The sequence below is a fragment of the Struthio camelus genome, chromosome 1 (assembly GCF_040807025.1).
Source record: "Struthio camelus isolate bStrCam1 chromosome 1, bStrCam1.hap1, whole genome shotgun sequence".
Lineage (NCBI taxonomy): Eukaryota > Metazoa > Chordata > Aves > Struthioniformes > Struthionidae > Struthio > Struthio camelus.
Genome location: NC_090942.1, coordinates 162,577,241 through 162,591,410, shown reverse-complemented (window position 1 = coordinate 162,591,410; position 14,170 = coordinate 162,577,241). Strand labels below are relative to the sequence as shown.

Below are 14,170 nucleotides of genomic sequence, written 5' to 3'. Positions count from 1 at the left end.
GGAAACATATGTCCTGACTCTTGAATCTCATGAATTTAGATTTGACTGTGAATCTACCTATACAGCATTTTGAGATGATGTTAACATGCTCAGAAAGTAATAGTTGAGTTACTTGAGCAGTTTCAGCAGAGAGCAGATATTTTAAAAATAAAATAGCCTAGAGAAATAACGATCACTTTCGTTTCAGTAGTCACTGATATACACTGCTTAATTCTCTTTAGATTGCCAGAGAGACTAAGATTTTCACAATCAAAACATCTGTAAAAAATCCTACAGAACTTAAAAATACTAGATAAAAAAAGTTCAAAATGTCCAGTAGAAATGAGTTTTTCCTTTAAGATTCTGTAACACTTAAAAACAATATATTAAAAAACCCACGTTGTTGTCTTTGAGAATGCTGGTTCTCTCAGAAGGAACAAAGTTTGGTCTGAAAAAGACCACTTTGGATAGATGAACTGGGTGGGAGGTTTGCAATTCATATTTAATCATTTTTGCAGAACATGGTTGTGTCTAGACCTAGTACACACAAGTGGTCTGTATTCATGAAAAGTATCTGCATTTCAGAGGTATTTCAGAACAAGAACACATGGCTCTGATATAAAGATGTTTTTATTTTTTAAAAAAATTATAAAAACATTTTGAACAAAGTTCAATGACTGCTGCATTATAAAAAGAAAATTGGTGATGGTTGGTTTTCTTCCAAACATAGATCATGATGCAATAAACTTCATAATATCCACTGAAATTTTAATTCAAATTTTCCTTCTTTCCTTAAGAAGGGATTCTTAATGTGGGTAAATATTCCAAAAAATGATTTTATTTCTTTTTGTCAGAGTTCATCTTTGGTCTGTAATCAAGAAGGAACAACCATTTTTCAGTTCATTGTAAACTCAATTTTCAACTATCTAGTGCTGCAAATGCACTAAAAAAAAGTTTCAAAGACTGATATGTCTTAATATTGTGGTAACTGATAACTATGCATTATTGCACAATGGCTGTACCAATTTGTTTGAAGATGAACTGAAGACATTCAGCACTTGCTCTACCTTTAACACTCTGTACTGTACCTTTTTTCTGTGGCAAGTACATGGAAAAAGGTCATCATCAGGCTGCTGCACTTTCTCCATGCCATCTCTGATTTTTGGCTCGTTTACTTGCAAACTGGAATATTCCTAGTTTTAAAAAAAAATGCATTGTTAGTTCATAAACTTCTCAGATTATACATTTGGTTGTAAATGCTGCAACAACTCAGCTGAATAATTCTGTAAAAGTAATGCGGCTGCACAATCTCTTCCTCGATACTGTGTCACGGAAAGAGTAAACAGATACTTAATCGTTGACAGGAACCCCTGTGGGTGCCTCATTGTAGTTAATATCTTGGTGCTAATGCACAGATATTTTCAGCTGTGGTTCACAGGGTGTATGTCTGACGTGGAATTCTTTGATCATTGTGGGCAACATATTCTTGCAGATTAATCAAGATTTATGTGATCTGATTCCTTCTCTCCATCTGCCAATATAGTCTTAAGAGGTTTCCTAGGAAATAATTGCATACAATGTTTATAATCTAGTTAAAGTTCTTGATTACTGCTGTTTGCTTTGTGGCTTCAGTACTGGATTGGCCAATTTCCAGCAGCTCTGTCTCCCTGATTTTTTTCTATGGGATTTCTATTTCAGTGCTAGTAGCAGTTAGAAATGGACTAACCTGAAAAAGTTTGAAATAGTAACAAAAAATATGATCTCCCATGAGATTATTTCTTGCAAATTCTTGTCCAGATTTTGCGATATTTTTGGCCTGTGAAGAAAAGAAAAGTTTAAAAAAATCCTGTCAGAAAGTTATTTCAGGATGGTGATATTGCTTCTGGAGTTAAATATAGTGTTGATTGTTTAGAATAATTAATCATTTATTTTTACCTAATACTTAAACACCCTGAATTGAATTGTCCATGAAACAGTCACATAAAGCTCCTACTGATAAATTTAAAAGATAAAAAATTTAAGCATTCTTAATTTTAAAAGGAAGGCATTATTATGAAAATAGTTTTAATTTCTCCAGAATTCAACTTACTTTCCAAATTAGGGGCAGTATTATGTATTGTAAAGAAGTGTTTTTCTTATTTATACAGCTGATAACACTCATGCAGAAATCCTTCTAATAGATTTTTTTATGTTAAACAAATGCACTTTTTACTCTCTTATTTTGCCAAGACACATTGCTGACTACTTATAAATATATATTTACCTCTTCATCATGCTCTTTTGCCCACTGTAGTTTCTCTAGTAGATCACTCAGGTCACTTTTAAATGGAATATAGTGTTTCCATGGCTGCAGTTCATTATAAAAATGCTCGTAGTAGATGGAGTCTTGCTTTAGCACTACACTGTTTCCTGCTAGTAGATAAGGCAATCTGTATGCTGCCACTGTGCCATCAATATTAATTTGATATTTATACTGAAAAAAATGACCATAGTTATTAACAAACAGAAGATCTGAATAGCTCGGTTAGGTTTTGTTAATCTGAGGGCACTGGGTATTACTGACTTGCTGTTATTGAGAAATGTAGGACTGGTTAGTCAAGCATCAATTTTTAAGTAGTTTTTGTTATTTAGTTTGGGATTCATCACAATGCCGAGAGTACACAGAGAGGCCCTCTTCATCAGTTAATTTCTCTGGACATTCTTAGACGCTCATCCTCTGATGTGAGGGTAGGTGTGCCACTTCATCCATTGATTTTTCCCACTATGTTAGTTATGTTAGTAGTCCTGATCACTGAATCAGGAAAAAGAAATAAAAAGGAACTTGGAGTTATTAGATTACACAAGAGGGTTCTACTGAACCTTCAGATGTAAATCAAACATAATTATCTTCAATCTAAGAGCTACACAGCAGCTAAGCCCACTAGAGGGATGTCTACTCATGCTTATCATTGGTGTTGGGTGGGAAAACTGCAATCGCTTTATTATAAATAATATGTGCAAAGTTATTTGATAATAAGAAACACTGTGTACCTAGGTCTACAGAAAGCAATTAGTGACCTACCTTAAAAAAATCAAAAAATGAAATGTGCTTAACAATGGGGCCATAGAGGCTTTCATCATGTTTAAAAAAAAAAAAGTTTGTGAAAGCAGCATCTATGATCTCTGGATATTTTCTGCTGAGTTTTACAAGTTCAAGCCTCTCTTTTCGGCTGTCACGTCCTCTCCAAAACGCTGTGGTGTTCTTGTCTTCCCATGGTGGGCCAGTGTTAGCTTGAACGGACATCATATCCAGACTGACTCTGGAAGAGAAAGGATAAGTGATTTAATAAGAAAAGCTACTGGAATTTTTCTTTACATGTTACTTAAATGTATTTCAGTGCCATTATTTGAAAGACTTTACAGCACCAATACACAAACAACAAAAGATGAAGGTCAGTCATGGGTACGCCCATATATGCATTTGCACTCATATTTTTGCAATGATAAAAATGTATGAGGAACGTCAAGTTAACAGGTTTGTGGCAAACAGCATCAGTTCAATGGTGACATTGTGTGTGGAAAGGATACCTATTTGTTGTCGTGGAAAAAAGGTGGCTGAAAGTGGATACGGCTGCCAGACAGATGAAGGTGGTGCAGGATAATGCCATGACTGATAATGGCAATGAGGCAGCCATGATAGTCCCAGGCAAGGTTTGTATGTCATTGGCTTAATGCGAGGTATTTCACTTCCTTTAAAACCTTGCTTAAACTAAACAATTAAAACATACAGAGCGGGGGGAGCATATTTAGGAAAAGTCTTATTGATAAAGAGAAGGAAACTGAACTAAATACAGTGAAGTGATGAAGAGATTCAAAATGGGTAATGAAGGTATCTTAGAAACTGATTTTGTAGCGTTTCAAGACGACAATACAGCTGTTACCAAGGCCAGGTATCATCAGGAATCAAAGTGGGAAATGATAAGACTCAAGTTGAGAATTTTAGCTAAGTAGGATTTTAAAAGAAACAGACTGGATTCTAGGAAAATCATGAAGAAAGAGACCTGGCCAGTTGTCAGCAGGTTCACGGAGTAAAAACCAACTAAACAAAAGACCCCACCAAATATTCACTCTAAGTGCTGTTTTCATTGACTTGACCACATTCAGATTAATTTTGATTTCTGAAATGAAATAGTGAAGTATATTTTAATATACATAATTCATGATCTACAGTGCATAAATTGGTTATGGTTATTAACTACGTTAATTACATATTTCTAGCCTAGCTAGAGGCTACCAATATCTGAATAAATAAATAGTAAAACTGTTAATATATTGACAATATATTTTGGAAGATTATTCACTGTAATATTTTTGTGAAAATTGTAAGGGATTTCTTACCGTCCCATAGTTTCCAAAACTGAGTCTGTTAAGTCATATGTTGGCATGACAATGTCTTTTGACTCACTGGACCCACACCATGAGAAAATAGGATGAAAGATCTGCGGAGATTTCTTTTTCTCCAAAGGCCAATCCCCCAAGTTAACAAAAAATTCTACATCTGGCATTTTCACCTACACAGATACAAAGCAGGCACAAATGTATTTTAGTACAAAGCAATATTCTTCTGCTGACATCTGACATATTGAGAACAACTACACTGAGAGAAAATTGAGCTAGGTCAATTATATTCTCAATCCATCCGTAACAGATGGTTAAAGTTCAGAAATGTTGTATTAAGAATACTCAGACCAGACAGTAAAGCCTACAATATATATATTTTTTAAAGAATCACACAAAATCACATGTCTTTTTTAAGGTATATGAGCACCTCAGGTTAGAGGATAGTTTCATGTTATACTTCACGTGATCAGCCACATAGTCTTTGTCCCGGTCTAGCATTGGGATATAGTAAGCAATCACGTGGTTCCAACATAAGTTGGACCATCTTGTTGACCGTATGGAAACCTGTTGTTGGGTGGTCACCTACTTTTCTGACGTATCGGTGAACTGATCTGATTTGCCCTCTATCTGCATAGCGGCTAGATCCAACACAAGAGAAGTAACAGGAATGAACTACATTCAGTCAACACTAGGGTTAATGATTAAGCACAGCATGGTACTGCATTCTCACTTATTTAAAGCATTGGTAATACTGAAACGATTATCTGAAATCACATGTCTCGATGTGCAGCGGCAGCCAAAACGCTATCAAAATATTGGCCATTGCCAAGAAATGTTGCGAGAACAGGACAGGGGGTATAATTTTGCTGCTATAGACAGCCTTGTTGCACCCGCATTCTGAGAGACTAGCAGCACTTCTCCAAAAGTAAGAGAAGGTACAAAGAAGGGCAGCTACTATGATGGGGATGGACCAGCTGCCTTGCAAGGAGAAAGTAAAAATGTGGGGACACTTCAGTTTGAACAGCAGAAGGCTGCAGGGGAAATACGATTGCGTTTTACAGAATCCTGAACGCAGGGATAATGTGCCTGCAAAACTCTCTCATCTGTTCCTTGTTCACCCTCTTCATGACATACTTTTTAAATAAATCTCTACATCTCCCTCAGTTGCCCCTTTCAAAGCAAAAGAATGCTAGTCAAATTAGCCTATCTCTATGTACAAGTCAATTGACATCTGAACAGCCTTGTCACTATAGTTCCTTTCAAGACAGTGAAATGAGCACTGCACAGAGTATTACTAGATCCATGTCACAGGTTTTATACAATAATATAGTCTTTTTTCTTTTGTTCTTGCTTCTTTCCTTAATAATTCATAATGCAGCATTTGAATATTATGAATATGTGATCATTAAGCTGGTGTTTTTGGAAAACTCTTGGAATAACTCCAGGATCTCTGTCCTGAGTAGTGTCAGACAATTCAGAGATCACGTATGATTAGGAATATTCTGTTCATGTTTTATCATCAATTATCTTAATATCTATATGAGAAAATACCTTTTCTGAAGGAAGAACAATTCTGAATATAACATGTTAATAATTCGCAAATCAAAATATGCATACACATATAAAAAATATAGTTATAAGGATATTGCTGACTCCCTGCTATATATTTGTATGAAAACTTTTCTCCTTTTAAACCCTTTTATTCCTCAAGTCAAAATGGCTGCTCACATTCTAACATTTCAGGATTTTTCTGTGGCCCAGATACATTTCATTAAGTTTCTAATCGAATGTATCTTTCTGGACAGAGATAGGAATTAATCATTTGCTAAGTATCAGACTTGGGGTAAACACTCCCAAATGTCTGAAGGTATTTTCTTTAACCTGATGATATATGAAAGCCTTTGGCAGACAAATCCAGAAATTCTAAAGAGAGAGACCCAAAGCTGTAGTTCTTGCCTTCTGTGTACACACTGACAGAAGAGGTTTTATTGTGTACCTTCATTTCAAAGGGAGTTTGGATATACTTTCTATCTTCAGCAGTAATCTTTATTAGTACAGTGCCATCTAATGGTTATAATGTACACATAAAAGCTACAAATCACATTTTATCTATATCTGCAGTGACAAAACCATTCAACAGGTTACATTTTTTTCTCCAGCCCAACAGCTATATTGTTGTTCAATCACATTACTGAACAAAAATTTCTAATGCCATCTAATGGGGATGAAGTAAACTCTGTTTTCTGGAACCATAAATAGTTTTTCTTGGCCTTAGAAAGTCTTTTCCAACATTTAACCTAAATCCCCTTGATGTGATTTAATTACATTATTTCTTATTCTACTCTGTTCATTTTACTCTACTGACATAGAGAACAGCTTCCTTCCATCTTTCATAGAGCAACCTTTTAGATAATAAGACTATCTTCATATCTCCATCAGTTTCTGTTAGATGAAACAATGCCCATTTAAATGAATCATTCTTTGTACATCTAGTCATTCTTACCACTATCCTCTGCAATGTCATTAATTGAACAATCTTTCTTGAAGCATGGTACCCAAAGGTAGACAGAGTAGCACAGCTGAGGTCTTACTAATCCTGAGCACAGTGGAAAGGAAGATACTTCAGGTTTATTTCAAACGCTTATCCTGTTAATATGTGGGGGTTTTTTTTGCAGCAGCACTATGCCACTGCTGACTCATGTTAAATTTGTAATACTATAATTGTCCCACTTTTCTGCAGAAATAACTGCTCATTTCCTATCTTAAAAGGTGCTATAATTGTCTGATTTATCCTGTCTTTATGTAGTATGCTGCCTTTATCACTTCCTTCTTGTCCATTTTTTTCATACAATTTCTCTTACTTGTCAAGAAAATCTTTAATTCTGATGCTGTTCTGCAAGGTGCCTGCAGGTTCTCCCAGCTTTATGTTATCTGTAAATTTAATAAGTATACTCTCTATTCATCATTCAGTCAAAATATAACTAAACCGGTAAATGGGGACCGGACCTAGGACAAATCTCTGAAGAAACATCTTCATCTTTCTCCTTGTCTGGAACCACTGGCAACTACTCTTTAAGAAAGGTTTTCCAACCATGTTACACTAGGTTCTTCTAATCAAAATTTTCCTGTGTTGCTCATGAGAAACTCAAGAGACTTACCCTCAAAAGCCTTCCTAAAATAAAAATATTTGGCATGAAATATATTGACATGAAGTCTATTATCTTATTATAGATGGAAATTATATAGGTTTGGCTTGATTTGTTCATGGTAAATCTATGTTGTTTGATACTGATGCTTACAAATAATGTGCTTATTATTTTTTGCATACATTTTTAAGGAATTTAGTTAGGGTAACAAGTCCAAACTTTAGTAGCTCCTGTGTCTTCTTTTTATCCTTTCAAAGACAAGTACTGTGTCTTTTTACAGTCAGAAGGAGTTAGATATTAACTCAGGTATCATCATATTTCTTATGCTACTCTGTGTACGTAATAATCACATGTATTAATAATGTTAATGAATCTTTCAGTAATGTGAACTAGTTTCCACTTCCTGCACAATTCCTTATCGCATTTCAAGTCACTGGAAACCGGTTCCTTAGCCACCTTGGTCTCTTTCTATTCTCGCTTTGGAGAATTTGTCCTTTTGCCCTTAATATGGTTTATTAGAGGAACTAACAACTCCCCTTTTCCTGATAGTTGCCTTCTATCTTCTGTATTGCTATTTAATTTCAGTTCCCTGGAGCCACCTTTCTTAAAGCCTGAACTTACAATTTAAATGCTCAGAGCTTGCATTGTGCCTTGAAGATAATGCAATACCAAACTTGCAACCATTTCTGCACCTCTTCTGCTTTAGATATTTATAGGAGTCGGGACATCCCTACCATGATTTAGACAGTTCTGGAACTTGTCCAAATTATGGAAGCCTCCGTAGGCTGCTCTACAGGTATCTCTGATGTTCAGAGTGCCCCAATCTGTGTGTGCTGAAACTTCAGCCCTTTCTTTATTCCTTCTACCTCTATATACAGAAGGTTAGGGGTTTTTTTTTAAGACTCCCTAGAAAAGAGCCTGTGTGGTGGTTTTTGCTTATACATTGAGGGACCTTTCCCACGTGCCACCTGGTGGGCTTTTGGTCCTCCTGTTCAACCCTTCCTGTCCTATTTTCAACATACTGATTTTAATGGAGAATGATACATAAAGTCCCTATTTTTTTCTTCATCCTATAAAATGTAATAGCAAAGACAGAATTTTCTGTTAGATCCTACAAGACGACCAATTTACTCTATAGAAAAATCACACTCTTCAAGTCTACCTAGCTCTGCTATAAAGTCTGCTAATCAATTAAATTAACATTTGTGATATTCCCTACACTGATCACGTAGCATTCCAGAACATCCCAACTTCAACCAGAAAAATCCATCTGATCTTTCAATTATTAATCAAAGAACAAAAACAGCTTTTTAACACATATAGTAATAAATATACCAAAGTGTATTTACTGAGCCCCTGTTTCTTTAAAAATTGACATATAGAATAATTGGTTGTATGGATATACTCACTTTTCTTGTCAAAGACAGAAGTATGGCATCCATGAAAATTCTGAAGCCAACATGTTCCCCATATGTTTTTATATAAACCTGAAAATAATCCAAAGTTTTTATTGGACTAGTGTTTTCATTTCAGAGAATGTAAAGATCTAGTCAGACAGATTGTATGACTTTATCTACAGATTTATGAATCAACTGAGAAGCTCTAGAAATCTTGTCTCATAAAACTGTAGGAAAGCAGAAGAAAAAAGACAAGCTTTACTTGCTCTTTGCAGACATTTTAGATCTGTCTCATGTAAACAAACTGGTTGCCTGTTTCTGTTGTGATCTTTTGTTCTCATTTCCCTGTGAAACTCTACTCAAGGCAGTAGTTTTTTTACAAAGAACTGCAGCTCTGATCCTCAATGGAGCCAGGTGGTATTTCTTTACCTCAGAATTATGCACAGCATAATTTATTGATGCATGTCACAATTAGATGATCATGACACTCCACAGCAGTATTACTCAGAGAACGGGAAACTGAACTAGCATTTAGGAGACTTAGTTATGTTCCTGGTTCTCATATTGATTGTTTGTATGACCTTAGAAAGTAATTTACCTTCATTATGTTTCAATTGCTTCAGTTGTGACATGGACAGAACACACTTTACAAAGTAGGACAGATACTACTGAACTCATATTCAAGTTGCAAAGTATTCTATTTCAAGGATAGAGAAGCAAACAAAGGCAGTTTCTTAAAGAACAGATTAACATGTGCCTTTGAATCAGAAAAAAGCCAAGTAGCCTAACTGATCACTTGTCACCAGATCCCTATATGGACTTCAGATCAACCCATACTATACCTCGTTATCTTTGATGGTGTAATGACACAAACTCTGTCTTTGTCCAAACCTCTGCGGAATTTCCTTTGCAATCTTATCTGGATCAACAGTGGGAAAATTTGCTAGGTCTCTTTGAATCTGTGGAATGCTCTGAGGGCAGCCCATCTCTTCCAGCCATGCACTGATCTCTTCCTGAGGGCAATCACAATTTTCATGGTAAACAGGTCCTATTAGGAACACAGTTATTAGTTTATTTTTAATAAGTCATACTATCAAGCCATTGAGTTCAGAACAAAAGGGTCAGGCACTGAGCATTCATTGTTTAGGGCCAATCCTCCCGCAACTCTAAATGGACATTTTCTGACGCCAGTGAAGTCATGCTTAGCTGCTTCTGATTGAATGCTTTCCATGCGCTCAATAGGTATTAACTTCATACTATTTGTTCTGTTTTCTCTGCTGAACAGTATATGGAGGGCATTTATAATTAGTCCATAACTCCAATGGGATTTGATAGTTCTCAGCATTTCCTGAGACGCTCTATGTTAGTCCTAGAAAATATTCACACTTTGTGAAAAAAAAAGCTACAATATGAAATCTGTGTACAGTACTGCTGCTTACCTTTTAAAATATATGGAGACTTTGCAACATGTTTATCTCTGGTTTTAATTTCTATCTTCAAGTTTTTGTAGCTTGCATACATCCTATATCTCACAATGAAGGAACCATCTTTCCTGTCCAATACTTGTACACCAACCCGAGTGAACTGCTCATCTGGAGCAGTTATCTTCACCTGGAATGCATTTTCACCTGGTGACGAAGTGAACCTAAGCAGAGAATAAGTGGGAGCTTAATTGAAAAGTAAACACACAACAGTTTTCTTGGAGCCTGATCCATCCCTTTTCAAGTTGACAGATTACCAGTGACTTCACTGAGCTGCACTGGGCCTTTACAGCCACATCTCCTAACGTTCACAAGTACTGCATGATTTTTCCAAAGAGAGTTTTACTGGGTTACCTTATAATGTAAGGACACAACGTCGTGTGTTGTTAGGAGTACTAGTTAACAAGCAGTTTCCACTCAGACACTCATGAACCCACTTCCCGAATTACTTGGTGTTACATGCTGAACGGTATAGAAAATATTGTATTTTTTGGCTTATGTGGAAACAGAGAACATTTAAAAACGCAGTGCAGCCCTTTAATAGAAATAGCCTAGGTGCAGACTCATGAAAAGGTGGTAAGCACGCAGATAAATGGAACTTGGTAGTTATAAAAAAAACAGCACAGCAAGCTTCATTTTACCAGCTTAATACTTCCATTATTTTACATACATGGAACTAAAATGTTTCCAGTTTACACTATTTTCCAGATATTATTTATGGAAATAAGAATGAAATTAAACTTCTGATAATACTCAAGGTTCTTAATCATTACGGTAGTTCATTCAGGAAAAAAAGGATATCACAAATACCAGTGTCTTAGTAAGGGAAAAAACATTTCAATTCAACAAGTACGTAAGGGATTACATTAAAATTCACCACATACCAATCACAGAAAATTCTGCCTAAAAACAAACACAATAATTTGAAAAATCATAGTTAATGTAATGTTACTATATTACCTTAATGTTGATAATGTTACCAATAAAGTTGGTACATTCAGAGCGCTGAATTCGCCTGTTTTCTTCCTTCTCTTTGAACGTGGACCCAAATATGTAAGAAGGGTTTGGAATAAAAAGGGAGGTGGTGGGAGAGAGGCTGGACTATCAGATTACAGCCTAGCAGCCTGGCCACCTTTCCTCAAACTTGTCCAGACACACTGGAGAGCTGTCTGTTGAACTGAAAATACAGAAAATAGCTACTGGCCAAGACCAACTGAATTAGCAGCTTCCAGGCTTGTGTATGCCACGGTGCATCCAACCTGGACTACTGAAAGGCCTGGTTGGAGCATTCAGAGCTCCCATCTAGCCTCTACACTCAAGGTTTCCTTTCTCTAGGAACCTGTAGAAAAGGAAGGCAGGACCATGTCTCATCCTAATACAGAGCTGAGATTTAGCTGAGGCATGTGCCTGGACCTAAGACATGGGAAGTGCTCCTTAACCGAGATGCTTCTATTATTTACCCCAACATCCTAGAGGGATCTCCATGGGGCCTGAATAATGCTGACTCCACTGCTATAAAGATTCCTGAATAAGGCCACACACCCCTTCTTAAGAAGGAAATGAGAAAACATGCAGGTGAAATGGAAAGCCATGAGTTTCCTTTGAAAACTAAGTTTACCTGCTCAATTCCTATAAAGTTTACCTAGGGGTCTCTGGAGTACTTTCTAATTGACTATATTGACTACACGTTCAGGAGAAATACTGATACTGCTAGCAGTGGAAAGAAGCAGGAAAACAGAGTGGCCATATCATAAATTAATCATTTATTGTTAAGGTTTTGACAAAGTAGAATAAATCATAACTTGTTGGTTGGACCAAAGTGCATGTTTTGCTAACTTTTTAAACTGCCTTTCTCATCTCATCTCATATAAAATTTGGTATAAAAGTTAAATTTAAACTAGCGCAACGAAAACAAGTTCAGAGGAGTTTGAAAAGGATCAAAATTACTTTATAAACAACTCCCTACTACGGATGATCTTGCAAAAAAATCAAACCAATTAGACAAATTAACCAATGGCAGAAACAGTCTAGCTCCACTAAAGTCACTCTGGCCTTTTATTTCATCAGTGAATTTGCCCTTACTTTTTGTTGAACGTTTTTTTAGTCCAATACTCCACAAGAATACACATTTCTTATTACTGGCAGGCAAACAGGCCTGCTACAATTAATTTAAAGAGAGTGTTATGTAGTATTTGACACCTATACAAAGATTAAACTGGCTTTCCAACTGATATAGAGAACAAACCATGTAAGGAGCCTTCAGCACCTGTAACTTCCCTTTCTGCAAAAAACTCTAAGTTTCCTTAATGAAAGGTTAAAGTAGTTCAGGAAGGATGTGAGTAGGTAAGGCCAATCCTGCTGCGGATGCACAAATCTGAATGGGAATTTAGACAAGTGGATGCTTAAGTTACAAGACATAGTATCTGCTTCTAAGGGGGAAAGCACGAAGCTTCACATGCCCCCCCCCCCCAAAAAAAAATCCAGCAATTATGATTTGAAGCCAGACCTAGCAACTATTTAAGAACGTGCCTGAGGGAAAACTGCACACCTGCACACCTGTTTTGGGGGGAGTAAGGCCTGGAGAAGGACAACTGGAGAGGTCTGTAATTCTCAGTGCAAATTATTTCACCACCTTGATGGGGGGAGGGAAGGTGGACATGAAATTACACCCGTGGAGTAGGAAGGTGACATTTTAACCGATCTCTCGATTTTCCGCCCGTAACGAAAACGCGAAGCCTCTGTGAGAAGAAACTACCATACTTACTGCTGCCCTTCAGTGTCCACGGCCTGCACATAAAAATAGCGAGCGGGGAGGACAGCCTCGGCTCTCAGCCCGGGTCCCCATACCGCCGTGTGCTCCGGGCTCAGCTGGCTCCCTCCACCCGTGACAGCACCCAGCGGCGCGACTCCCAGAGCGAAGCAAAGCAGCCAAATGCTACACATTTACGGGGCTCCCTCTGACGGGAAAACACCGCCAGGCAGCAGGAGTGAGCCCAGAGGGAGGGGACGGCCAGGCTGCGCTTCAGTCGCGGCCGCGGCGGCAACGGCTCCGTCACACCTGCGCCACGACGAGGCTCCGGTCAGGACAAAGCCGCCCGCACAGCTGCCTGCTGCCCCTCACCGCGGCACCGGGGAGTCCCGCCTTCGGCGCGGCTGCATGGGGGGCGGGGGGGAGGCGGAAGCGGGGCACACGCCGCCTGGTCGTGGGGCCGCCCGCCGCCGCCCTCGCCCTGTCCCGTGCCTGTGGCTGCCGGCTCTCCTCCTCACCGCAGCATCCCCCGGCTCCGCAGGGCGTCAGAGGGAAGGGGCCGGCGGCGGGGCCGGCCGCCCGGCCCAACTGCTTCCGAAGGAGCGGCGGCGGCGGCTGGTGTCGCACTTCCCGCGCGCGGCGGCGGCGGCGGCGGCGGCGGCGGCGGCGGGGGCTGGGAGATGTAGTCGGGCTCCGCCGCGGGCGGCCGTTGGGCCGTTGGCCGTTAGCGGCCGTTGCGGGAGCTGCGTCAGCTCCGGAGGTGCGGCGCCGGCGGCTCCGAGCGCTTCCCCCGTCTTGGCTGTGGCCGACAGCCGGGATTACCTCAGAGGGAAGGGGTTCAAAAACGCCTGCTTTGCCCGTGCTTTTCACTTCTCCTGCTGAGCGTCGCAGGCTAGCCGGGTTCTCTGGGTTGTGTGTTGAGGTCCGCCTGTGTTTGCATCGTTTACTCTCCCCAGTGTGCGAGTTTACTCTCTTTTACCCTCACTAGCGTGAGAAATAAAGGGTTTACCATCGGGAAAATAAGTTCACAAAATCCTG

At 38.8% G+C, this 14,170-nt stretch overlaps 1 protein-coding gene across 4 annotated transcripts; it reads right to left on the bottom strand.

The window, feature by feature from the left end:
- Positions 1–591: 591 nt before the first annotated feature.
- On the bottom strand, positions 592–13,935 carry POGLUT2 (protein O-glucosyltransferase 2). 4 transcript variants are annotated; one of them, XM_009680100.2, is made up of 10 exons: positions 13,148–13,935; positions 10,342–10,547; positions 9,745–9,950; positions 8,915–8,992; positions 4,357–4,529; positions 3,041–3,278; positions 2,243–2,452; positions 1,706–1,795; positions 1,068–1,172; positions 592–847 (listed from the first exon to the last, which is right to left on the bottom strand). In XM_009680100.2, exons 1-10 carry the CDS (start codon positions 13,324–13,326, stop codon positions 830–832), a joined length of 1,503 nt encoding a protein of 500 aa, XP_009678395.2. In that variant the 5' UTR covers positions 13,327–13,935; the 3' UTR covers positions 592–829. The 4 variants fall into 4 exon arrangements, with proteins under 4 accessions (XP_009678395.2, XP_068783865.1, XP_068783854.1 ...); XM_068927764.1 differs by having other exon boundaries at positions 13,651–13,750; XM_068927753.1 differs by having other exon boundaries at positions 13,625–13,739.
- Positions 13,936–14,170: the final 235 nt, after the last annotated feature.

Coding starts and splice junctions, on each gene's coding strand:
- POGLUT2 (XM_009680100.2), bottom strand. CDS start 13,326: ATGTGTAGCATTTGGCTGCTTTGCTTCGCTCTGGGAGTCGCGCCGCTG. Junction 10,548..13,147: donor GTGGACACTGAAGGGCAGCA/GTAAGTATGGTA, acceptor TTCTCTGCTTAG/GTTCACTTCGTCACCAGGTG. Junction 4,530..8,914: donor TTCTGTCTTTGACAAGAAAA/GTGAGTATATCC, acceptor GTATCTGTGTAG/GTGAAAATGCCAGATGTAGA.